Below are 27,648 nucleotides of genomic sequence, written 5' to 3'. Positions count from 1 at the left end.
AAAAGAGTCAGCTGTCTTCCACACATGCTGACACAAGTGAAGTGACATCTGTTGGCTGCTGATACACGCTTGGATTGTCACCCGAGTAGACGTGCGGTTACTCGGGGCTGTGTATACGCACACGTGATGGTTACTAGTGTGTATTGTTTACTAAAGGTGGGGTCATGCAAAAGTTACACTGGAGGCAAAATGAACTGGGACGAGGAAGAGTGAGGCTGATGTTTAGTCATGTCACAAAAAAAAAAAAAAAAGTCACAATTTCCTCTCTCTTTCTCCACACCTTTCACAGAGGATGGGCCCTGCGACCCACTTTCTGAGGAGATGTCTCTGGGTCGGCTCCTGCGGCGCGCCTCGTCCAAGGCCTCCGACCTCTTGACGTTTAACCCCGGCGCGGCGGGCGCGGCGCTGCGTTCAGGCCTGGATGGCGAGATCATTTACTCCAAAAATAATGTGTGCGTGCACCCAGCTGAGCCGCTGCCGGGCATGGCGGAACACCACCCAGGTCAGTTTGCACCTATATGCGTGATTACGCTCAGCGTGTCACACTTGAAGTTATCACTTTTTTTAATAGAGTACTGGCCGTTAAGCTTGTGGTCTGGACTTTTAGCTCAATGTCTGTGTTCTGTGCGACCAAGACGGAGATGGGTGGCGAAGATGAGTAGAACATAATGTTGGTATATAAAGTCATTATAGAAATATTACAAAGTAATACATTATATTTTATTATATAACCAGAGCCGTGCCCACATTCTGACTATTACTCTACTTGTTGTTGTTTTTTTCTGCACAAACTGCTGCATAAACACAGGCAGTTGTAGCCAAAAGCTTCTTGTTCTCCATTTTGAAAAACATGATTGGAAAAATTAGCTTTGTAGGGGGAGAATGTCTAAAGAATCTCGATGTAGTCTTTGTAAATAGTGACCCTGCAAAATTCACAGTCTTTGTGAAATCTCACTCTGAGACTAAAAATCCTCTAACTTGTCTTTAAATACGAGCAGGTGTAAGATAAAAGTTTTCCAGATCTTCTCAAAGTTTTCTGATGTGCAGGTACCATAGAGTTAGCCTGAGTGTTTCATGATGGCAGAAGTTTGACACTGGAACTCATTTTTCATGATAGGACAGCACTGTGAATGAGTGGTTAGCACGTTTGCCTTACAGTTCTCAGGTTTTGAGTTGAAATCGCTGCTCCAGTTTTCCAGTATGGATTTCACATGTTCTCCTGCATCATTTTGTATTCTAAAAACATGCAATTAAGTGTTTTGAATACTCGAAATTGTTTCAATTGATGATTCCAAGATTAATCCTGCCTCTCACCTGAGGTCAGCTGGGAGAAGCTCCAGCTCAAGTGGGATAGAAAATGATTGGATGGATTGTTTTTCAAATCTAGTTAAATTGTCACAATAGTCCCAGAATGCATATTGATCATTGGGGTTCCACTGTACTCTTATCTAACTGTTGTCATTGTACTACAATTTTGTGCCTTTGCATTTGCTAATCTTCTTGTGTCCTCACTCCTCACCATTATCTGTCTGACGACGCCCCCCTGCAGGCTACCTGTGCGTGCACGTGGAGAAGGACGAGAGCCTGGGCACCACTCTCATTCTGACCTGGGTGCCCAACTCGCGCATCCAGAGGCAGGACGAAGAGGCTCTGCGCTACATCACGCCTGAGAGCTCGCCCGTGCGACGAAACGCGCGCCGCAGAGGCAGACGGTAGGGAGCGTCAGAAGTCAGTCAGCTCAGCTGCCATTCTTACTCCTGGCAATCATGAGATGATAAATGAAACGGCACCTGTGGGAGGAACTAAACTGTTAGAAGCTATTAAAAGCTTAAGAAGTGAATATTTGTAAGCAAGTATACACAACAGTAATATTTACAAATGGAAACTATTTAATTAGACATTAGATTGTGTACCTAATGAAGTGTCTAGGAAGCATAAGCATTTTATGATTGATAGAGTCCTGTTTAAATCCTCCCCTGCAGACCGCACTCCCGCCCCCCAGCCACACAAGTTGAAGAAGAATATGAAGACAGAAACATCACTTGCAGCTCCTCCACGGAGAGCCACGGTTTGGTCGCAAACGAGGCAGACCCCGCTTCGGCACAGCACAAGCAGCCGCCTGCGCCCGGTGAGGAGGGCGACGAGTGCTCCTGCGAGCTCTCGGACGAAGTGAGCCGTGACAGCACCATGGGTTCCGATTCGGACACCTTCTCCTCGCCGTTCTGCTTGTCCCCGGTCAGCGAGGCACTCTGTGAGAGCAGCAGCTCAGTCTTCTTGGACAGTGACAGCAGGTCAGAGGATTGAGATGCTTGATCTGTTGTTGTTGGGAAGATAAGATTATCCTCATAATCCGCCATCAAGAACACATTCAGAGAAAACATTCAAGAAGCAAGTAAAATGCGCATGCATACAGCAATATTTCCAATTTAGCTAAAGGGCTGCATGCAATATTGTGCATTTCACAATGGCTGCAATCTTAATTTGAAGTTACCTTGAGTTAAGAACAAAGAAAATGTACCCCTAGTTATGCACATATTTTGTTATGTGAACAGTCTCAGCATGGGTACGTGGCCGGATTATACTGTGTCTTTATTCAAAAATAAATCGTGCTGTGCAAAATATTCGGACAACGATAATGAATACTGATTTTAAATCCGTTTTAACGTAACCTTAATATTCATAGTTTTTGCCCAAAAAAAAAAAAAAAAGTTATTCATATATTGTGCATAACTTGTCTTAATGCCACGATTAAGTAGTTTGTGGCGATTATAAACATGTCTTGTAAACCACCCATCCCGTATTCTGTCACTTGTACAAAATTACAACTTACAATAGCGTTTAGATATAACAGAATTTAAGAACAGCTTTTAATCAAGAAGACAAGAGTGTATTTATTTATATGCACCTTGATTTCATGATTTAGCTAATTTTAAATATTTCAACATTAGATTTTTAAAATGACGGTTAATGGCATGGGCGGCATTGTGCTTGACTGGTTAGCACGTCCGCCTCCCACTACTGAGGACTCAGGTTCGAGTCCATGCTCCGGCCTTCCTGGGTGGAGTTTGCATGTTCTCCCTGTGCCCGCGTGGGTCTTCTCCGGGTGCTCCGTTCTCCTCCCACATTCCAAAGACTTGCATGGCAGGTTAATTGAGTGCTCCGAATTGTCCCTAGGTGTGCTTGTGTGGATGGTTGTTCGTCTCCGTGTGCCCCGCGATTGGCTGACAACCAGTTCAGGATGTACCCTGCCTGCTGCCCATAGCCAGCTGAGATAGGCTCCAGCACCCCCGTGACCCTTGTGAGGAGCAAGTGGTTCAGAAAATGGATGGATGGAAGGGTTAATGGCATACATTCGATTTATTGCCCATCCCTAATTTAACTCTGAGGACAAGCGCTATAGAAAATGTTTGTCGCCTCCTCGCCTTCCATTATTTTATAAAGTCTCCTGACACTTTTTGTTAGTTTGCCAAAAGATACACATTCAACAAACAAAAAAATCTCTCAATTTGGCAATGGGCTAAACTGCAGAGTTACAGTAACTCTAGTTTGCCACAAAGTGGAGCCAAAAGAAAAAATATTCAAGCTCCCAGGGTGCAATACCGCCTGAGTCCAATTGGTGGCTCACTTCTCTGATTTGAAAGAGTGACTGCAGGTACATGATGTCACAAGGTGGCATGATGCACAATCAGGGGTGAACTTTTTAATAATCATAAGGCTGACTATGGGTTTACCTGGGGGTCATTTTCTTCATTGAATGTTTCCCCTCACACATTCACGGTTTGGCCTAGTGGGTGTGTGCGCGCGTGCGTGTGTGAGGGGAAACGTCCAGAATGTGTGTGTGCGTCCCTGAAGCCTTTTTAACCTCTCTCGGCCCCCAGCCTGCCTGCTCTAAGTGCAGCCAGTGTGTGACTTGGCAGCACTCTCGGCCTCTAACATTTACTCTGTGGTCCTCTCGCCTTCTCCTGCTGCTCTTTTTCTCTCTCTTCGGCTCCATGTCCATCCTGTGTTTGTGTGTGTGGGTGCGTGGGTGTGTGTGTGTGTTTGTGTATGCGCATGCATGGGCACATTTTCCTTCCGCTCCGGGATTCTCCTTTTCCCATATTTGTTCCACCCTTGTTTTTCAAATGTTACATCTTTTCCTCTCCTTGCTCATTCCCAATATGTTTTGCCCACCTCTCAAATATCCCTCCCCGCCCTCCTTTCCCTTCCTAGAGTCTGTGTGAAGCCCTTTGATTTCCAGTGCGCCTGGGGTTGTTGTGCTGGGCTGAATGTCAGCTTGCCGGATTAGAGGACGGAAGAGAGAGAGAGAGAGAGAAAGAGAGAGCCGGCCAAAACCCTGGAACGCTCTGAATCTCCCTTTCTCTCTCCCTCGCTTTAATTGACACTGTTAAGGGGGCCAGGAACTGGAAACATGTCACTTGGAATCATTCAAAGAGAAAAGGGCTGCCTATGGGAGAGCAAGATTGGATGAAAGCAGGAGGGAGGCAGGGGGGAGAAAGACGAGAGCGGTGGGAGGAAAACCGAGGAGAAGAATCCACAGCCGAGGTTTTCAAGGAGTTTCTTGACACTTTTAACCAAAGCAGCAACTGTCTGCTGCCAGTCAGGCCTCAAGCGAAGCACGCTTGTGGGCTGATTCAAAAGGCACTGCATTAGGTGCACCAGCAAAATCCATTGTAGGGATGGCTCATACAAGCCGGCATGAGGGAGCATATGATCTGGCCCACCATATAAATCACAAATAAGAAACTTATGAGGACATGTAACCCATAAATGCTCTTCATACGTAACAATCTCATACTTTTTTCAGAAAATCTTCAACTATTATGTGAATAATTGATTTTTTTCTAAACTTTGTATGATGATTATATAAATGGTTTTAATTTACTCATACCTATACTTATATTCCATTTATTGTTGCTGTTGAGTGGAATTCTCGCATCGCCAAAATCACAAAATGCCGTCTTGCTTGATTTACCAAATGCCACATAGTTCATAGTTGATAATATCCCTTGTGTTGCTATCATACATCGTTGCTCACCAACATCAGCCCAAAATAATGATCAATTGCTAATTTAATACACACAAAAAATTACACTGTCAGTGATGTAAACAATAGGATACACATCAACAGTCTGTGCTTATTATTATTTCATAATTTATATTAGGGACAGTACATATTAATAAACATTTCAGTAACTATGCCAGGATTAGCCAGCTCACACCAACTTCCCAACCAGTCAAAAAGCCTTGTATAATTTGCAAACACAAATAACTCTGATTACATCATCTCACTAAACTCTGTTTCAAATGTTTTCGAGCCATGAGTGAGTCAATAAATAAAAATAATGAACTGACTAAGATGTCTTTATAGGCAGAAATACAGTAAATATGTATAAAACATACGAAAGGGGCTGATGCACTCCCTTCTCCACAGAAGCATTAGATTAGTTTTTAACAAAACAAACTTACTCAAATGTATCTAACTGATCCATTTTTTTTTCTTTACTCGTTATAGTTTTAAAACTCATGCAGACTTTCAATATCAAGACAGCATAATGCCCCACAGCTCCCCCAGAGTAAGGAAAGAAATAGGTTTCCGTGCGACAGAGACATTATACTACATAACGACACCCATAAAACAGTTGCAGTTCTCAGGTTCGAGGTTTGAACCTTGATTGACTCAGCCCTTCCTGTGTGGATTACTTTTGTCCTTTAGTTGGTTAGATGCTGGCTTTACATGTGACATCATTCTGCACGATTGTTTACTTAAAATAATTAAATAAAAATAAAATTAATGGCTCATAAGAAGCGTATTAAGACTCCTTATTGTTTTAGTATTTACAAAGTCGTGTACCGTTGTGCTTCTGGGGTTTATCCTCTCTTTATTTAATGAACACTTAGCATTGCCTTAATCCTTATACTCACTGCAGCCGTTAGCTGAAGTAGTCCCTGCGGGGTTTGGAGTGCTCGGTCTCCTACTGGCATGGGGGGGGATGCACAGGTTGTCACCGCCGCCTTCTTCAAAACAGCCTGTTTACATCACCTTGTCACCTTGAGGAAAAGATGTTTGCTTAGGAGAGAGTCACTGGCTGCTTGCGAATTAGATCAGCATGTTTATAAACTGAACACGAGTTGTCTTGTGACCACGAACATGCAATTGTTTACAAATACTTGTACTATCTGCTTGGTCATTATGGTACATGCTGCTTCACCAGGTGGGAACGTTAAAATGGTATGCAATACATTGCCTGTAGCCTGTGCAGTTAGTAAAATTTTTAGAATGGTGACATTGTTAGCTCAGAAGGAATTGATTCACTTTATTATTGAATCAATTGGGGCATGTGGGGCAAAATTGAGGTAAACTAGCATCACTTCAGACATGCATGACTTTGGAAGTTCCACTCTTGTTTGCTTAGTGGTGCGACACATGAGACCAGAGCGGGGGAAAGTGTGCGTCTGTTTCCATATGCTCATGGGGGGGAAACGTTTAACAAGACAAGAATGGATTTAGGATGTCAGAGTGACGTTGCTTGCTCCCATAAATCGTCCTCGTATTTACAAAGTTCAAGAGAGGTCGCTCAAGTGTCATTTGCTTGAAGCATGTTTTTGGTTTGTGCACATTCTTACAAACCTTGCGGTGAATTTGTTACATAAGAAAATATCACAATAAGAACAACTATGAATTTGGAGAATGTTTTGAATGAAGTGTGACTCATGTTTTGAATATCAGCGGCTTGGACCCAATTCAGAGCTTTGCTCTTGTTCTCACCACTCGCATGTCAGGAGATGTGAATGAGAGAGCATCATGGTCATTAGCTATGCTTCATTAGCGTGTGTGTGTATGTGTGTTGGAAAGAGAGGATCAAACCAGCTGCTAAGTCTTAGAATTCAACAACTCAGCTATTTATGCCCGTTTTTCATGTAGCATTTTATACAAATGTGTGTGTTCTGGTCTTTCTATCCTTGTGCTACACTTGACAATTGACATCCCACCTCTTTAGTGTGTTTGTGTGTCTCTCCGTATGTGTGTCCCTGTCCGCAACAGAACTTGGTGCTCATGTTTCAAAGCTGGGAACCACAAGGTTGCCACAGGGGAATGGAAGTTGAATAAAAGACAGTTTGATTTGTCTTTACACTTTGTGGATGAAAGTAATGTGACCTCTTGTCATTGATGCCCTCTCTTGCTCATGTATTTGTCTGTTTATGTAGACACTTTAAAAAAGTGTAAATATGGAATTAATGAGACAAAAGTTTCCCTTTTTGTTTTCCCAGGGAGCTGTCCGAGGAGATCATGCATCACTCGGTGAGTTCCGCTTCCAGCCTGGAGAGCAACGGCCATTCACAGGGCGCTCGGTGGGAGGAGCAACAGAAGGTGCTGGCGCTGGAGCAGCTGTGCGGTGTGTTCCGTGTGGACCTGGGTCACATGAGGTCACTGCGTCTGTTCTTCAGGTCTGCTGGGGAAGGTGAGGTAAATAGCAATTTTTTACATGGGGCTAGAATTTCTTCATTACGCCATTGCAGTGACGAAGCGTGCACCAGCGGCCAGCTGGTGATAGCCAGCCGCGAGAGCCAGTACAAGATCCTCCACTTTCACCACGCCGGCCTGGATAAGCTGGCGGAGGTTTTCCAGCAGTGGAAGTGCTGCAGGGAGACACAACTTAAAGACCAGGTGGGAAAGTCTACAAAGTTCACCAAACAAAAACAAAATGTGTAATGGAAAAGAGAAATAAAGATGAAAACAACCATATGGACGTGAATATGACTATAAGACCTCAGCCTCAAGAATTTCAACAGGTGTTGCCTGTCATTTTTCCAAGGGATTCATGGGAAATAAATGTAACTTAAAAGTCAAGCAGTGATGAACAAACAGGCCCTCGCCAACCGTTTTTTGTGGAAGATACTTGGAAAAATAATCGTCAAACTTTACATGGCGCTGCAACAAATTTTTATCAGTTGGCAACCATCTGCAACTAGTTTTACTGTGTCACAACATTGCAGATGTAACAGCCTGTTAAAAATACCATGTTACGTCACATAATCTTTGTCAACAAAAATGTCCATTTTCCAGGTACTAAGCGAGATTCAGCCGCCTTGGCGCCATCCGTACCGACAATACATTATACAGAAGTATATCAGGGATGGGAAACTTAAATGATGGAGGCGGTCACAGTGTTTTATCAGCGCTACTGGGGTGCTGCTAGGGACGACGCACTTCCTAATCAGATTTGTGACAAAAATTCCATCTTAAATGTGCACGTAAGTGCTGACACTCAAATAGTAAAAATCTGTGTATAACTGACGCCCATTGGAATGCATTGGGGGAAATTGGTTTAAAAAAAACTAAATCCTGTCATGCTGCCAGTTGTCCATCCCTGAAGTATATACATGTATTTGACTTTGGCTAAAAAGAAGCGTGGAGAGCCGTAAGGAAATGCTCACATAATCAGTGAATGGGATAATGACTGCTGCACATAACTGCCTCTGAAATGTACACACTCTCTCCTTTCTTCTCGCCCATTTCCTCTCTTTGTATTATTATCATAAGATATAGCTACAGTGACCAAGGAAATCCGCTTTTTCCTTGACAATTGGACCGTGTTGTTTGTGGTTCAATAAAATGATATATGGCGCCTCAAACATTGTTTCCATATAAGTAGGTTGTAGTGAGTTGCAGTTGTCTGCGTTGGGATTTTGCGTTCGGTCTGCAGTGAGCCTTATATGAATTAGGACAAACAGCTTTTGCCCTTTAGTGTTGGAGTTTCAGTATTTGGTATCCCCGAACCAATGAAAACATTTCTTCTATAAGCGGCAAATTTAACATTATGTTGATAAAAATGTTTACATCTTACTAAATTTATGTGCAGCATATGCTCCTTTTAAATTGTGAGATAGCTCCATAATCCACCACTAAATTTTATCAGTGGGAAGCTGAAATTTTCCACAGAAATTCCACTTTAATTCAATCTATTCCATTTTGTCATCTTTTCTCCTTTTCATTCCCGAAGCTTTGTTTGCCTGTTCAGTCCTTTTCCCATCACCCCCTACTCGTATGTCTATACGACAGGTGTCGGATGAGAAGTCCTGCATGCAATTTTCCATCCAGAGGTCCACGCTGCCGTCGGCCGAGAGCCACCCCGAGGAGAAGCTCTACCGGAAGCTGGATGTCACCACTTGGTTACGACACCTCAATCAAGACGGCCAGGTGGAGGAGGAGTATAAGCTGCGCAAGGTAGGCCTGCATGTGTGTGTGTGTGTGCGCGCGCCGCACGTATATTTGAGGTGAAGGGGGTTTATGGAATCTCATTTCATAAAAGCTGGTCTTGACCTTGAGCTGTGATGGAAGGCTGCCATCATCCATGTTAGCAGCTTGTCAGTCACAAAGTAGCCCTACCATAAAGCCTGTCCTGCTCGTAACCTTCTCAATGTGACTGTAAAATCTCCAAATGTGACAGATGTTACCAAGGCAATAATCCTCTCACAGGCCCCCGCATGATAGCTGATATAATTACTTTAAATTGGATTATTTCAGGAATTTTTATACAAGACATGGCAGTCAAATCGTCAAATTCACACTATGGCTTTGACAGTAACTCTTGACTTTTAGGCAGCACATAAAAATCATTTGTTCGTGTCTCATGGCCAATGACACACTGTGCGTCATTTGAGACCTCTGGGATTGACTCACTTGAACGTTTAGCTTTTACTGCAATGACTCAGCCTTGGTTACGTGATGACTTTGTTTTCCCTCTCTCTCTACAAACGACAGAACACTTACGTTTTTTTGTTTGGGATATAGGTGCAGTTTTCACAACAAGAATGCTTTGTAAATTGTTTCTTACATGTTAGGTACAAATCTAATAAGATCCAGTGCAAGAGGTGAATTTTAAAAGTTTGCTTTTATAATATAATGCTCATGTTTGATACATTGACACTGTGAGGCAGTCAGATACAGTGAAACCTTAAGATGATTATTTTTCCATTCATCCATTAGCTATATTGCTTATCCCCACTAGGGTCGCTGTTGAGCTGGAGCCTAACCCAGCTGACTGAGGAAAGAGGCAAGGTACACCCTCAACTGTCACCATTAAGAAGCCTTTATGAATAATACCAACAATGTTTGAAGTAGCATTATTATTATTTGCTGTCTTAAACATGGATTGAATTAAACTCAAAATGCTAATGATTAAATTGGGCATAGTATTTATAGAAGTGTAGAACAGTTTTGATGCTGGCCATTGACATGTTAACATTAACTGCTGTACATGTAAATGATTCAATAAATACATTTTTGGCTTATGTTGGCATTGAATGAGCCCATGGTGGAACTTAACACAATTCACCTAGCAAACTGACTGTGCATTGTTTAACAAATACATTTAAAATATCTGAATGTTTTTTTTTTTTTTTTTTTAGATCAATTGATATTTCACAATGACAGAGTGGACAAGTTGATCTTGACAACATCCACTTAGATGCGTATAGAAAATCATGAAACAAACGTAAATATTTCCTCTGCAATTTGACTAATTTGGACTCCATCGAATAAAGATGAAGACAAAATGCTGACTGCAAACGCCAGAGGGTTTCACAGTGGGTTAAGTTACCCCATTGTGACAGGGTGAACACCAATTTCAAGGACACATGCATAATGCTCAATGTGATTGTGATATTAGAGACTATACATGATAAAAAATTACCCTATAAAATGTAGTAAAATCATTTTAAGACACTTTTTGGTATGTTTTCAAGTGGTTGGCCACTTATTCTAAGACCTCAGTTTATAATTCTGCTACATTTTCATTTATGACAAGCGCTCTGACTCACACTGAAGGTTCGCATTCGCGACTCGTATTGACATTAGCCACAGAATGACGGAATCAACTCGAATGGGCTACACCAGGGTTGTCAAATGTACGGCCCGTGGGCCGGATAAGGCCCGCAAAGGGGTTTCATCCGGCCCGCGAGATGATTTTGTAAAGTAAAAATATAATGTCGGACTAATTAATCAGCTGGCCACAATCAAAACATATACATTTGTAATTTCACAAGCAGTCCTCAGATGAACAATGCAACTTGTACGGAGTATCGTCCTGGATGTCATTTTACACACAACTTATTTATGTTTTATTAAAAATAACAATAATAATAATAATAATAATAATAATAATAATAATTTATTATTATTATTATAATAATATTTTTTTAAATCATAGACCGACAAATGTGTTCAATATGAAAAAAATTCAATTCCTAGTAAGGATTAGTTTCCTTTTAACCTTATTAACTGCGCCACACAATGCATTTTGGGAACAATATATATGCAAAACAGGTGGATATAACACGTCCAGAATGTATACCGGCAAAGTGTTGCTGCATTCTATTTGCATTTGTGTTATTTTTCGGAACAATATGATTACAGTTGAGCTCCGTAATTTAGGGCTGGTCCACGAAAATCTGCGTATAAATGACGGCAATCGTGTTTAACTTATATATCATTATTTTACCGATGTGGCCCACTTGGTAATATATTTTCCTCCATGCGGCCCCTCAGCTAACCTGAGTTTGACACCCCTGGGCTACACAATGTACTTTTTCCGAGAGCCCTATCATAGTCTACAAATGAAAAATCCAATTTCATCAAAATGGTAAATGAAGTGCACACTTTATCGTGATCATGTGTTTACAAAGCCATATTCAATGTTCTTATTCAAACGTATTGGAGTGTAGCCTACACTGCTGCCTTGACGCAGTGTATCAACACACGGAATGGTTAACTTTTTTTAGTTTAAAATAACTTACTTGAACCTCCAGGATCCCAAGGCGTACGCTGACAATGGAAGAATGAAAGATTTTTAAAGAAATTAGAGTTAGAATGTGTAGATGTCATTTTTTTTTCTGATTCTGAGATGTGTAAGTGCAGATCACAAGGCCTTGATGTCTCTGTTACGCTCCGGTACATTACACAAGACCCCCTCTCAATTTCACAACAGGCTCTTTGTGTGTTTGCATTGTACCAGGCCATTTTCTTCGGGGGTATCGACCCATCCATCCGTGGCGAGGTGTGGCCCTTCCTGTTGCACTACTACAGTTATGACTCGAGCTCGCAGGAGAGGGAGGCGTGGAGGCTCCAGAAGCGGACGCACTACCACGACGTCCAGCAGAGGAGGTAAAATGTGGTTTTTCATCAAATCGGGGAGGAGATTTGTTATGGGTAGTCGCTGCACTTTGCGCGGCGGCTGAACTGTCACATGGGCGTGTTATTGTCTGCCAAATGCTCACTCAGTCAAACATGAAACCATATGTGAGTGTGCTGTGGCTTCTCATCACAGGCACTGAGCAATCAATAGGAACAATGAGGGAAGTGTTAACAGGAGTCGGCGGGTGCGAAATAAAAGGTCTCTGGAGAAAAAACATGTCAGCGCTTATCAGATCATATTCTCCTGTCAGTAAGAGTTAAAAAAACAGCTGTGGTATGCATGAACACACACGCAGACCCACACACACAGGAGCACCCCTACTCCACCCTGAGTGTGCACATATATTCCACGTAACCGTAAAGGGGCTGATAATTGGACAGGTTTGATCTGCGTGGCCTATTAACATGTAGAGTTGTCCCATCAACGCAATTAAAGCCCTTTTGTTCTGACTCGTATGGGGATTCCTTTTAAAGGGCTGTTCGTCAAGATCAGCCCACAGGGCCTCTCATCGGTCATTAACTAGTGGGAAGGATTCATGCCTCTTCGCCTCTCTCACGGCTCCTCAGCTTCACCCTTCTCGCCAGTGAAAGTTGAGCGGCCGTGCGCGGAAACGTAACAGCTGTTTGAGCCCCCTCACCCAAAAAACTGACTTCAAGCCAAGTGAAGCAGTCAATCATGAGAAGGTGATGAACGTGGCTTGTTCTCATCCAGTGGAGAAAATTACATGAAATCTAATTAGCTAAACTATGTCAGCGATGTTTTAAATTCCTTACATTTGGGGTAATTACCTGCTTTATATCATTCTTTGATATCTTTGAAACCAAATTATTGGATTTTCATGCTCTGTGTATTTCACTGGCTGGCCACAGTATTAGATACCTCCTGATACACTTCATACATAGAGATAGTTTTGATGTAATTAATCCATGGATGGAATTAGATTGTTTCTGTTCCATTGAATGCCGTCAAAAACAGATGCACACGAAAGGAAGAAAGTGTAAAATACACTCACAGAAAATATACAGATTAAATAAGATTTGTAAATGGTGTCAATACAAAAAAAGTAAAAAGCAAAAGATTCTTTGAGATATATTCTTCAAGCAAATTTTGGTCAAAATACTAACAGTAGCTTGCTGAGTCTCCATGTAAACAAGGCTACATTTAGCTGAATCATTGCTGCTTAGCAATAAAACTGTGGAAGCATGCAAGAGAGAGGAAGGTGTCGCAGGGAGGCACCCGGCGACACAAACGGACCACAAATGAAGAGTTGCGTGGCATTGCATCAGGTGCCTGCTCATTATTCCTGGCGGGGCCATGTGCAAAACAAACAGTGTTAATTAAATCCCTTTTGCTTGTCAGGACTTGACTACACTTAGTGCATAACATAAACTACAGTACATCGCAAATAGTTGTGCTAGGGGGATGTTATAGGGGTTTTATAGCTCGTCCACTCAACAGTTGAATATCTTCATTAGCCTTTAAAGTCCCTGTAAAGTGAAAATAAATGCCTTGTAAATTTGACACACTTTTTTTTTTCCCCCTTGCGCATCCACCTTATCTGCATGATGTGTGTGCAGTCATAACGGCAACGAGGCACTCTTCAGTGGACATGCCAATAGGCTATCTGCACATTTGAGTAGTATTGTTTTCAGTCTTTGCAACTTTTCAGGAATTATGTATCAATTTCCCAATTCACTTTACAGGGACTTTAATTAACTTTGTGTGTTGTTCCCCTGCCAGGTTATCCATGAGCCCCGAGGAGCACAGTGACTTCTGGAGGAAGGTCCAATTCACGGTGGACAAGGATGTGGTGAGGACAGACCGCAGCAACCAGTTCTTCAGGGGTGAGAACAACCCCAACGTAGAGATCATGAGGTGAGGCCTTCTCGCCGTGCTTTCCCCCTCAGTCCCTTGGGAGCCACAAATGAGTTTCATGCTTTATTGGCTTTCACTAAGCAAAGCACTCTAGTATGCATGTGCGCAAAGCTAATGGATTTCCGAACAGGGAGCAAGAAGATTTAAATATAGGAGATCGATCCTTCTTATGTTTCATATATTTGCAGTGATCTTAGTCATCTGTGGTGCAGAAATCTAATCTCCAACTGCATCATTTGAATACAAAAAAAACCCCCAAAAAACTAGCTGCCTGCCAAGCTTATCATCTTTAATCATCCAAACCACTGCAGAGGCTGCACCCCTCAGTCCTCTCTGAGGCTGGTTTGTGTTTCCCTTTCTTGATACTCTTTCATATTGTGACTTGAACAGAAATGTCCTCAAGGCTTTCCTTCTCTGTTTTTGAGACAACTTAATTATGCATGAGTGCTACCAGAGACACTTTAAAGTACTATCCATAAAAATAACACACATGCGCGCACGCATGCACACAAGAAAGATCATTAAATAGCTCCCTAGTTACCATAGGGGTTGGCATGGCAACCACTTAAAGTAGGGCTTGTTGCGTGTGTGTCTTCTTTTTTTTCTTTTATTTTTATTTTTTTTCACTGAACCACATGTTGGAACGTTCAGTACGTCTGGATGGGACGGTGTTTCTTAGCAATGTGTCCTGGACATTTAAGACACTGTCACATTTACGTCACGCTGCTGCTTCATAGTATACATTCCACTTCATACACGATTCATGCAGAATCTTCAAAGTGGAACATGGTCACTTCCCTGCCTATCATTAACTTCAAAGTTGTTCTAAAGACAAATATATCATAGGAAATAATGTATATGCTTGTGTTCTTGGCCACACAACACCTGCTACAACTGTCGTACACTTTTAAAGAGAAACTGCAAACTCACCCTATGAAGACGCCTGACAGACATGTAATGGAAAGGGAACAGGAAGGCATTTGCAGAGTGAAGCTGGGCTTTGTCGATTTTGATACAAATTTGTGGTATGCAGTGTTGTGCAAATTACTTCCAAAATGTAATATATTTCATATTACTTGTTACTTGCATTTGAAAGTAATACGTTTCTTTACAATATTACTATCTGTGTAGAGTACTGAGTTTCTCAAGTTTACGTTTGCTTTTAAGTTACTTTTTTTTAAAAAATCGGGGATTCATTTATTTAATAATGATTTTGAGATTTCAAAAAAAAAAAATGCAAAATTTGGAACCTAGCTGCTAAAGTTAACTTGAAATGAGAACCTTTAACGATATAGCGTGATGTATTTGTGTATTAGCGTCAAGATGTATTTTTCAACTATAAATATTTGAACTGAATTGAATTGAAATAAATAATTCTAAACTGTGTACATCATAAATAAAATTATTAACATACTCGAATTCATTTACACACAAGGGAAAGATGAGTTTATATTGCCAAATGCCAATGTGTGTTCCTCTTATCAATTACAGTAACAGTAACATAATGTAATTTTGTTATGTATTAAAGTAAACTTGATCATTAGTCTAACAAATAATAGTGAAATGATAGATGAAATATAATTGATAAATACTTTGGGTAACACTTTATAATAACTACCCGTTATAACTAGTTAATAGACCATTAGTAAACTGTTAATTAATGAGTTATTAATGACTTATTAAATGTTTGTTAACTGTTTGTTAAGGTTTTAAAATGATGTCTATAAATAGTAAAAAAATTATTTTTAAACTGTTAGTTATTGAGCTCTAAATGACTTGTTAACTGTATAGTAATTATTCATAACTATATTTTATAAATTAGTAATACATCGTTAACAAGCTATTAGAAAATTACTTACTAATGACTTTATAAGTATTACTTCATAGTTTGTATAGGTTATTGGGACGTTATTATAAAGTTGCCACTATTCCTCATTTATTACGTGTTAGTAAATGTGGAGTAGTTGCAACTTTAGAATAACGTCCCAATAACATAAATAGAGTAATAACTAATATTTAAGTAGTAGATTAACTCACTTCTTTACAGCAGTTGTTAATAGTTTGTTAACCATCTACTAATACTATACCAGTGAAACTTTGTAGAGGAGCACATGAGTGGAAAAAGTTCAATGGTACGGAAAATTGATAGTTAGGCATGGTAAGGCATAGTAATTTTATTTTTTAAATTTCACCTTCAAATTCTGTACTTTCAACTTGTTCCACCTGTTTGTTGTTTGACAAAGTTTCATAGTTATTAGTAGATGGTTAACATCTACTATGTAAAGAATTAGCTAATATATAAGTTAAATATTAGTAAGTAGCTAATTTATACTATTGGGATATTATCGTAAAGTTGCAACTGTTCCTCATTTAATAACAGTTAATAAATGAGGAATAGCTACCACTTTAGAATAACGTCCTAATAACAGATGTAAACTATTAACTGATACTTAACAAGTCATTATTAAGTAATTTACTAATAGTTTGTTAACTTAGTCTTACTAATTTATAATATATAGTTACAAATGATTAATATACAGTTAACAAGTCATTTATAACTCAATAACTAACAGTTTAATAATGACATATTAACTGTTTATAGTCATAAGTATAAATCCTTAACAAACAGTTAACAAACATTTAATAAGTCATTAACAACTCATTAATTAACAATCAACTAATGATCTATGAACTACTTATAACGGATAGTTATTATAAAGTGTTACCAAGTATGGTAACATGAAGTATTAAGTTGGCATTTGTGGCAATTGTAGAAATTCAGACCCGCAGGAGCTTCATTTATTATGCACATAAGTAGTAGACGTCTCCAACTCTCCGTAGATGATGAGGCACGGGCTTACATATACAAGTAAATCCATGTGGTAAGGTGATTCCCGGCGCCAACCATATGTACTTCCGTAAAGATGCCGTCCTTTGTGCTTACGGTAATTTGTACGTTAAAGAATATATTGAAGAAATATTTTTTTTTTTAAATTGGGCAGCACGCTCAGCAGTTTTAACGGGAGTTTGTCCATTGGAGTTTTGTTAGCGTGATGTCATCGTCCACTGGAGCTCTTCCGCTCAGGGACAATCAGATTAGCATTTTGCTCGCAAACAGCTAATCACAATGATCATCAGTCTTCATACTGCAAGTGATGGCACATTCATTTAAATCATATCTAAAAACACGATGCTTACTTCTCTACAGTTCTAAACACAGTTTTTGTTTTACTTTGTTTGTTCCTGATTGTATTTTATTGTTTTCCGTTTTATTTCCTGAAATCATGACTGTGATTGGTCTCACAAAGAATGATTTCTCAGCCATGTACGGAGCTGACTATCGTATCAAAAGAAAGCAATGCTGTCATAAGAAAGGGTTCCTTCCGTGTAATGCGTGGTTTCAATGTTATTAAGCAATTTTGCTCAGGATAATTGCTCTAATTAGTAGCTCATGTTATAAATACGGCACTGTATTGTATTTGGTGGCTTTTTCACTTATAAATGATGATTGTTTTTTTTTTCTTCTTGTGGCCACGAAATTATAACGTGTTACTGTAATAATATTGGGCGGCACGGTAGTCGAGTGGTTAGCACGTCCGCTTCCCAGTTCTGAGGTCTCCGGTTCGAGTCCAGGCTCCGACCTTCCTGGGTGGAGTTTGCATGTTCTCCCCGTGCCCGCGTGGGTCTTCTCCGGGTACTCCGGTCTCCTCCCACATTCCAAAGACATGCATGGCAGGTTAATTGGGTGCTCCGAATTGTCCCTAGGTGTGCGTGTGAGTGTGGATGGTTGTTCGTCTCTGTGTGCCCTGCGATTGGTTGGCAACCAGTCCAGGGTGTCCCCCGCCTACTGCCCAGAGCCAGCTGAGATAGGCGCCAGCAGCCCCCGCGACCCTTGTGAGGAATAAGCGGTCAAGAAAATGGATGGATGGATGGATGTAATAATATTACAAAAATATACTGAGTAACTCGTTACCCCCAACACTGGTGATATGTCTGTGAAAATAGAGCTGAAGTGTCACACGATCTGCTGATGTTAGACATGACAAAACTAAATAAATATTTAATATAATATGTAGAAGACAATAATTTATACAGGACAAATAGAAGGAAATACTCCTTTGCCCCCAGAACAATAAAATTGCAAAACCACAACACCACAAACAGCAAAATGTAGTGTTGCCACATTCGTCATTGGCGAAATACAATACAATACCTTGCCTTTTAAAGGTGCATTGTGAAACTTGTCACTTTACTTGCAAGTGCCACCTCTGGCCTAAAGTGTAACTGCAGCCTCTGTGTCAAGCTTGTACCATGTGTCTGCCTCGAATACTGCACACTGAAGGGAAGGTACAAGATAGATGCAATAACTGTGTGAATGTGTTATTAAATATGGAAGAAATCAAATGCAGTAGAAGAAGCATCTAAACAATGAATATTTATTCCATTCCCTTAGACGTATCCTGCTCAACTACGCTGTGTTTAACCCCAACATGGGCTACTGCCAGGGCATGTCGGACCTGGTGGCCCCGCTCCTGACCGAGGTCCAAGACGAAAGCGACACCTTCTGGTGCTTCGTGGGCCTCATGGAAAACACCATCTTCATCAGCTCACCACGTGATGAGGACATGGAGAGGCAGCTGGTAGTGTCTCATTGGATTGTCAAGGTGTGCCTAATACAGGAACTAGCTGTAAGAAGGTGTGCGTGTGTGTAGATGTACCTGCGGGAGCTGCTGCGCCTCATGCTGCCTGACTTCCACCAGCACCTGACGGCGCTGGGCGAGGACGGCCTCCAGCTGCTCTTCTGCCACCGCTGGATCCTCCTCTGCTTCAAGCGCGAGTTCCCAGACACGGACGCTCTGCGCATGTGGGAGGCCTGCTGGGCTCACTATCAGGTCACAATCAAAGTCTCGAGAGTAAAACACATACATACACAGGCATGAGTTTAGAACCATCATGTTTCACCATGATTCGTTTGAGGGAGCACAAGCTGTCTACTTCAAAGCATTACTACGGACTACAGTATAATATTCCTTAAAATGTCATTTTTATACATCTTGATGTTTAAGTGTAATCATAATGATATTATTACACATTGATGTAAATGAATGTCTATTTATAATACATAAAAATGTTTTTATTTAAATTGTTCATTACAATTGAAATGAATGAAAATCTACTCAAAAGTCAAAGAAAAATATTTGCAACAATGTTTTTCATTTAACTTAAGTGTTTCAAACTGTTTATAAAATAATTATTTGTTTTAATTATTCTGCACAATTTTAACTTAAAAACAAAACAAGACATATGCTACATTATTTATTATAATTATTACAATTATTTCACTAATGGCAATTGTTAATAAAATAAATTAAATTACTAATCACAAAATGATTAAAAAATGTAATTAAATATTATTTAATTATAAAAAATATTTTTTTTTTTACTAATATAACAAATACATTTTAATACAAGTGGGGGGAAAATTAATTTAGGTCTCATAATAATTATATCTGTGGCTTTAGGGGACTCTTTTTTGTGATATTTTTTCCATTAATAATATTAATAAGAAAATTGTCTAAAGTTTGACATCATATAAAGCAATTCAATATCCTCATGCATTTTGTCAACTGCAGGGCTCAACTATTCTAAATAAATAGTATGGCCATTAAAGCATCCTTTTATAGTATTTTTTTCCCCTTCCGAATAAAGATGTTTCTGATCACATAATTCAATATTTAGCCACAATAGAATTGATTTATTTGGGCCTCTGAGAACCTGCAAGCTGAAAATGAAGACCCCAAATCTCCCTTTTCCAGACGGATTACTTCCACCTGTTCTTGTGCGTGGCCATCATCGTCCTTTATGGTGAGGATGTGACGGATCAACAGCTGGCCACCGACCAAATGCTGCTGCATTTCAGCAACCTGTCTATGCACATGAACGGAGAGCTAGTGCTACGCAAGGTGACGAAACACACTGCCTCTCGTTTAGCAGCTTCCTCTTGGGGACTGCTTGCTCGTTGTGTTGCATGAATGTAGGATTCATTAAAGCAAAATGAACTATTTGGCTCCCAGAAGACCCCTAAAAGTGTCACATAATTAGGGTAACCAAACGTCCTCTTTTGGGAGGACAGATCACTTTATAAATTCATGAAAATGTCCAGTTGACTAATAGGAGGTGGACTTGGTACCACGGTCTTGAGGTTGGGCCAAGTCTCCACTTTTTTTAGATTTGAAAATATGGTCACCCTACACATAGTATTCCATTAGAGGAGAATGAATCATATTTAGGTGCTCAAAATTGATCTATTAATAATAATATTAATTAATCGTGGTTAAAAAAAAAAAATAGTATATAACAAAACGGTTGAATTTAATTTTAACAAGGCAACGTAGGAAAAATGGCAGTGTTTGTCAATTTCCACTAGCTCCTTTCTTGACACACGGAGCAATGTTAAAATGATTTTGCTCAAGCATGTCTGTATGTTATTAAAGTCGCTGGTTGGAGGAGTTGGTCACTATATATAATCATAAATAGAATTAGGCAACAATGACTGCTTTTTTTTTGTAAACGAACACCACTCTGTTTGCAGCTTTAGGGTCACAAATGATGATGTATGCAACCATAGGTGACAAATGAACTCAAATTAATCAATAAAATAGATCAATCGCCCAGCTCTAGTAGCATGCTAACATGACATATTGTATAAATAGCTCTGGAAAAACTCATGAGACCACTGCAAAATGATCCGTTTCTCACATTAGATATTTTAGGTATGTTGGTTATATAGTATGACATGTTTAAGTAAAATGATTTAGGTGATTTTTTTTCATTCTAATAACTATGACAACATATCCCCTTAATTCAAAATATAAATATTGTCATTTAGAGTAGCCTATTTATTTGCATAAAATGAAAAATGATCACAGATACCTTCATGCACTCATAGACAATCAAAACTTGTAGAACTTGCAACAATACATTATTGCTCAGCATTCTATCCTGACTGACCAAGTCCACACCTGGGAAAAAAAAAAAGTCAATGACATCATCGATTAGTAGATGGCGACTTGTTTATCATCTACTACAAAAAAACTGAAGACTTTCAAAACATTTCGTGGCTCATAAACTACTAACAAGTGATCTGGGGTTGCCATGGCAATATCCAAAGCACTGTCCGTCTAATTCAAAACCAGTTTGCCATCTGGATGATTTTAAAGCCGCCCATTTAAGGTTAAATTGTTCCATGTTGCTGTTTTAAATGAAGGGAGTGTTGCATTCTGGTGCTTTTTGCAGCACTTCCCAAGCTGCCCACACAGGCTGTGAAGTGTTTACTGGCCTTGTTGTGGTGCAGCGGGCGGCGAGGATTTATGATGAGCGTGTGCCGCCTCCTTGCATCCTCATGTTTATGGATGCGGCAGCCATCGCGTTAGCATGCGGCCGGTGTTCGCTTTTGTTTATCTTGCATTTGCATGACTTTTTTTTTTTTTTTCCATAGCCGACAAGCACAATGACCTTGAAGGTTTTTTTTCCCCTCAAGGTCATTGATTATATTAAAAACGTTGTGCTATGAAAATGCGCAACAAGCTGTTTTGCATCCACAGCTTCAAAGCTCACTGGGTTGATCTTGTCATGTTGCCCTTCCCCTCGTCCCTCCAGGCGCGCAGCCTCCTCTACCAGTTCCGCCTCCTACCCAGAATCCCTTGCAGCCTCCATGACCTGTGTAAACTGTGCGGGCCAGGCATGTGGGATAGCCGCTACATCCCCGCCGTGGAGTGTTCCGGCGAGCATCCGGACTCACAGAGCTGCCCTTACGGGGGTACGTCCACACCGCTGCCCTCCTCGCCTGCCCCGTCTGGCACGCCCTCGCCAAGCCGCACCCCCGACCCCTCGAGAAGCGCCAAGTCCCGGGATGTTTTCACCTTCAGGAAACAGTCCTGAGGAGGAGCCAAGATTTGCATCCTCGGGGGCCGGGATTCCTGGAATATTTTCCGCCACGCAGTCACTGTCTCGCTGAGGACGTTTGTCACCCGAGCCTTTCATGTGGTGCGGCGTTACGCGAAACCCGAGGTCAGAGAAGCATTTCTTTCCCCTTGTGAAGCGCAGCAGACAATCAGCAGCCATTCTGGCAGCCCGTCGTGACCTCATGTTGCGGCGCGCCTCTGGCTAATTGGCACTCTTCCATGGGCTTTTTGTGGGTCGCGTGGGGTTGCGGCAGGGTCGGAGGCGAACCGCCACGGATTCCCGCAGACTTTGGCTGGCGTGGGTCAAAACTGTACACTGGGAATTCATTCAGAGCAAGTGAACTTTTAAATGGGCTCCCGCACTCACAAAGATGCATTTGTCTTCAGCTATATGTGCATATCTTTATTAGAAGAGAAATATTTTTGAACATGAACCCCTCCTGCGCTCTCTAGGTCGATTTCATTTTCTCCTTGTAGCTACACATCCATCCATCCATCTATTTCTATAACACTTGTCCTCATTGTGAGATGGAGCCTCATTGGACAAAAGTTTGAATGTATTAAAAATTCATATTCACACTAAATATTGAATCGAAGCAGTAATTTACAAAGTTAGTGATAGCCTGCTAGTATAATTGTAAAAATAAATAAATAATAATAATACTAAAAAAAAAAAATGGTTTTGTGTGTTTTAAGACGAAAAATAAAACAGAGTTCAGTTGCCATGATTTCAGGATTTGCAAATTATTATTATGACCTTCATGAATTTTCACAGGTTTTAATAAAAACATTTAGTAAGCACATTGGCAAATTTGTTGAGATTTTGACTGCAAGTTGAAAAGGACTTGTGCTATTATAATACTGAAAAAAAAAATTAAATAAAATCTAAAAAGTCTTAAGAAACTTAGGCCGGCACGCTTCAGTGTGGCTGAACCTGACTAGAATGGGCAATTGCAAAAAAAAAAAAAAAACATAAATACCTAAAAATAAAAAAATACAGATTGCTTTTACTGACTGCACATTTACTTTCATGCTGTGATGGAAAACTGACCTGTGTTGGATGTTGTATCACTTTCATTAAACCATTAAAACATATCGTGATTGTCAAGGAAGAAGGGGGTTTCCACAGAGAGAAGGAAGTGAGCGACAATAAAGGAGATACTGAGAGATCTCCTCTCCCACAATTACTATTGCATATCTTGTGTGAATTTTGCCAACAGAAATTGCACACTTCCCTCGTGTCAATGGTTGTTTGTCCAGTTGTGCACTGCGATTGACTGGCAACCAGTCCCTGGTGTACCAAGCCTCTTGCCTATAAATTGAGCTGAGATAGGCCCCAGCTCACCCTTGAACCTAATGAGGTTGAGTGATACAGAAAATGGATGGATGGATTGGATGGGTGGTATCCAAACTCCACACAGGGAGTGCCGGAGCAGAGATTTGAAGAAGGGTGAGGCAGACGTGCACGCCACATGTTCACCATTTTGTCTGCAGGTACACCTATTTAGCAATATTATATATCGTTGCATGTAGAGCACACAACTATATGCCTGACTATCTTTGATGGACAAACCCAAAAAGCAGATGAAAGAGTTTACATGTTTGTTGAATATCCTTGTTCTGTCACGATGTTCCAGGCAGATGGAACTGACCTGGAGGTGCGTTCAAGTCACCTGTTTTGTCACATGTTGATGCCACAAGCTACGTTTCCACTAAGTGGTAGGTACAGTTTGGTTCACTTTGTAACCATAAACATTATTAGGAATGGGCATTTGACTACACTGCTTGATTGACATGAGGAATGAATGATCAATTTGAATGCTTTATAGTGCTGTTTTTGGTAGCCATTTTAGGGTCTTTGTTAGTCTTAGTCACATTTTAGTCGTCTCTGTAAGTCTGTATATGCGTTCGGAAATTCTCCCTGACGCGCATGCACTGTGTGTGTGTCTGTTCGGAGAGGCAAAGTGTGATCCCCTCATTAATTTCTGAAGGCCGCCCATGTTCTAAACCAGTCAGCAGCTGAACTGCCTGACATCGGGCACACCGTGTCCCCAGTTGTAGAATCTCTTTTGGGTGCATTCTGACTAACTGAATTTGATTGATTTATTGAACATACAACTGAATGGCATTCAAGAAACACAAACACATCCTTAGTCACTGAAAATTCAAAAAGTTTTTAACTACATTTTTGTAATCAATACTCATTTATATTTTTCGCAATAAGAGTTCAGAATAAATATCACAATTCTGCCAAAAAGTACCATGAAGAAAATAGAATGGCCATATCACACAATAAGCAAATCCAAAATACGATATCCCAATAAGCACATGACTTCTTATTCACCCTTTGCAATGGCCAAAAATGTAAAGTATCTGGACTATTGCAATTGTTTTTCAGGGGGTAGGGGTCACCATGTCTCAAATTCTACATTTTCCTCCATGTTTTCACATTCTCTCAAACATGGGTCAGTTTGACTGTAGTTTGACACATGCTAAATTTAGTCTAAAGCTAACTAGCAACCAATTTTCACCTGGTGTTATGTGTAAAGCTTTCGTTTCACTTTGAAATTTATCTTAAGCCGATTGTCGAGGAACACATGACATGTATAAGATGTGTGTCAGTAGGATTTTGTTGTTGAAACTCATCTTAGAATGAACATTGATTGGCTATGATAGCCCTCACCTATTGCACACTGCCTTGTAGTGGTTTTCAGAAACACTGCAGTTATCTGAAAGACAAGATGTATTGTGTATAGATTGAAAGATTGAATGCCTCTTTACCACATACGGCACAACCATCAATATATATATACACAAAGAAAATTGCATTTATGTAATGTCACCAATACATGTGTAAGAAGATACACGTAATACAAGTAATGTAACTAGCAGTCAAGCTAGTTCATGAAAGCAACGCAGATGTTCTGTCCATTCCAGCAAAAAAAAAAAAAAAAAAAGTATTTTTATGGCGATGGAAATCTACTTATTACTTGGTGGAAACGGTGCTATGTGGTCAAAAATGAGCCACTAAATGGGTTTCACAGCAGCCAAAGAGATCCAAAAAAATTGCGTGCCAACCGAGAAAATGCAAGCTGAAGTTTTGTCATGTGCGCTCAGCCGTGCCAACACAGCAGGGTGTCAACTTGGCTGTGTCAAATCAACAAAGTTATTTATCTCCCCCCCAACCCATCTGCTTCCGCTTCAAGCTCACCTTAAGTGACAGTCGGTGTCGTTCCTGCCATTCAGTCCAAATGTTTGTTTGCTTCACACACACTGAACAGGCTCAATCTCTTTATTGTGTGTGTGTAAACTTGAGTGACCTTTTAAAACATCTGGTAATAAGTGGAGCGTAGACGTCCCCTCCCACCCACAGCCCCCCTGGCTCCGACTCTGTAATTACAGCATTCATCGTGAAGATGGAGCTGAAGAAAACGGAGAGCTTTATTGCAGAGATTGTCAAATTGGGATGTGGGCCGCTTGCGTTCGCCAGGTTGTGCAACATTAAGATGCGGCGATCTCCCCGGTTAGGTTGTTTAAAAATACATAAATAAATAATAAAAAAGATTAAATATGGGCCTCACCCTCCCTTTTAAATAAATCAAACAGCTCTTTTTGGACCATTTATATTTGCATGACTTCTTCCCAATAGAGGGCTACCATGACACTATCAGTTTGACCTTTTATTTCTTGGACTGTACCATCAATTACAAATCAAAAAGAGGTGATAAATGCAGCTGGTTGGGGGACGTCTTTGCTTAAAATGAGGGCCCAATATACGTGAAGTCAAGTTGAAATCATGTTAATCATAAGCTCTCTACCTAATCTTTTCAAACCTTCAGGGATTGTTGCCTTTATGTCAGTAACTATCATACAAAAACAATCCAAGATGCTGAGGGGAATTTTCACATGCTGCAACTTTTCAACCACTTGTAATCATTTAGCCTGCCTTTGATGGGGTAATAAAAAGTGTGTGTGCATGTGTCACCGGCTGACTATGAATGACTACCTCTATTTCAAGGGGTTGGAGTCCAAACAAGTCTTCAGTGAATGCACATTGTTGCCATTTCATTTTTACATGTTGTATTACATCACTCATCGTGAAAATGAGCCTTTTCTGGGTATTCATTAAAAAATAAATGAAATAAAATAAAGTTCTGCCTTCAAGTACTCTCTTGACTTTCATTGAATCAAATGGGGGGGAAAAATCACAATATATTGTTGTGTTACTTGATATAACACATTTTGTTGACCACAGACGGAATCAAAGTTTGTACAACAGCAACTGTTCTTCATTGAGCAGCATAAATTATGCAATATCTGATTAATAATCAAAGAGGGACATTTTAGGGAGTGTTGTTGTTTTTATTTTTTAAAGGGAAAGTCAACCTTAAGCATTTCTAGATAATATCTTATATGTGACCTCACTAGTCTAAACATGACATTCTGATTAATATTTGTGGAATAGGAGTTAAGCAGCAAAATCCAGCCAACTTCACCTTTAAGATGGTTTACCAAACAATTCAGTAAATAAATCAACTTTGTGTTCCAGTCAAACAGTCCCCATTACGTTAATGGCTTTTTTTTCTTTTTTTTTTTAATAAACGTTCTGGGTAAAGAATGCAAATATGAAAGCAATTGTAATCTTTTAACATTCTTAGCTCTTATACATGTGTAACAAGGAGTAAAACACTAAAATATTAATACATTAAAGGTGCTTTGTGGAGTTTGACACTTTTTTACTCGTGACTGCCACATCTGGCCTAAAGCTTAACTGCAGCTTCTGTGTCAAGCTTGTGTATGCTGCATGTGCGAGTACGTGCACTTGAATAAACTATTCGTTTTATCAGTTTTCTTTCGGGATGGGTACCATTCACATTTGAACCAGTACTGTTCCAATTCTCGGTACCTGGAAATCAATACCGGCACTCAACGGTACCAATTTTTAGTTCTTCTGTTCGCTCTCTCGCTCACACGCTCATTTTTATTTATTTATTTATTTATTTATTTATTTATTTATTTATTTATTTATTTATTTGGGTGTAGTAAATGTTTATCATTATTTAACAGTAAAATATTTTTAAAAATAAATTTAACAATTACTTTTCAATACATAAAACTTGACAAATACCCAAAATTTTAAATTTACAACAAATAACCCAGAGAGGAATTGTAAAAATAAAAGGTACAACATTTTAGAATTACTGAATTAATATTACAAAAAACAAAGGATGAAGCAAAGTTCTGTGCAGTGAACAACACAAGTAACAAAGTTAACAGTAAATATATACAGTAAATTATTGTCATCTTCGTTTCTTATGTAGTTGTTTTTCAAGAACGTAGAGCCTGCCGGGGCGGCACGGTGGATGAGCGGTTAGCACGTCCGCCTCCCAGTTCTGGGGACTCCGGTTCGAGTCCAGGCTCCGGCCTTCCTGGGTGGAGTTTGCATGTTCTCCCCGTGCCCGCGTGGGTCTTCTGGGTATGCGCGCGATTTTTTCACATGCACGAATGTCGCGTGTCGCCGAGAGGGAGGGAGGAAGGCGATTTTCGCCTTGTTGCCTTGCTTCCATAGGAAATGAATGGAGAGCCAGCGACGTCGCCTCCTGTGTGTCGAG

At 40.2% G+C, this 27,648-nt stretch overlaps 1 protein-coding gene across 4 annotated transcripts in view; it reads left to right on the top strand.

Moving 5' to 3' along the window:
- Positions 1 to 26,203, top strand: part of tbc1d16 (TBC1 domain family, member 16) — a 30,924-nt gene extending 4,721 nt beyond the window's left edge. Inside the window, exons 2-13 of one of the 4 annotated variants that reach the window (XM_077532916.1) lie at positions 290 to 502; positions 1,550 to 1,712; positions 1,983 to 2,291; positions 7,273 to 7,449; positions 7,522 to 7,669; positions 9,065 to 9,229; positions 12,018 to 12,166; positions 13,938 to 14,072; positions 18,526 to 18,712; positions 18,785 to 18,964; positions 19,889 to 20,035; positions 21,732 to 26,203. In XM_077532916.1, the coding sequence (XP_077389042.1) occupies positions 322 to 502; positions 1,550 to 1,712; positions 1,983 to 2,291; positions 7,273 to 7,449; positions 7,522 to 7,669; positions 9,065 to 9,229; positions 12,018 to 12,166; positions 13,938 to 14,072; positions 18,526 to 18,712; positions 18,785 to 18,964; positions 19,889 to 20,035; positions 21,732 to 22,013 (2,223 nt within the window). In that variant the 5' untranslated portion in view covers positions 290 to 321 and the 3' untranslated portion in view covers positions 22,014 to 26,203. Of the gene's footprint in view, positions 1 to 289; positions 503 to 1,549; positions 1,713 to 1,982; positions 2,292 to 7,272; positions 7,450 to 7,521; positions 7,670 to 9,005; positions 9,230 to 12,017; positions 12,167 to 13,937; positions 14,073 to 18,525; positions 18,761 to 18,784; positions 18,965 to 19,888; positions 20,036 to 21,731 lie in introns of those variants that run through there. The other 3 variants (XM_077532933.1, XM_077532925.1, XM_077532941.1) reach the window with 3 other exon arrangements.
- The last annotated feature ends 1,445 nt before the right edge of the window (positions 26,204 to 27,648 follow it).

Source organism: Festucalex cinctus, chromosome 1, assembly GCF_051991245.1.
Source record: "Festucalex cinctus isolate MCC-2025b chromosome 1, RoL_Fcin_1.0, whole genome shotgun sequence".
Lineage (NCBI taxonomy): Eukaryota > Metazoa > Chordata > Actinopteri > Syngnathiformes > Syngnathidae > Festucalex > Festucalex cinctus.
The sequence above is the reverse complement of the archived record's forward strand: the minus strand, read 5'-3'. Positions and strand labels throughout refer to the sequence as shown.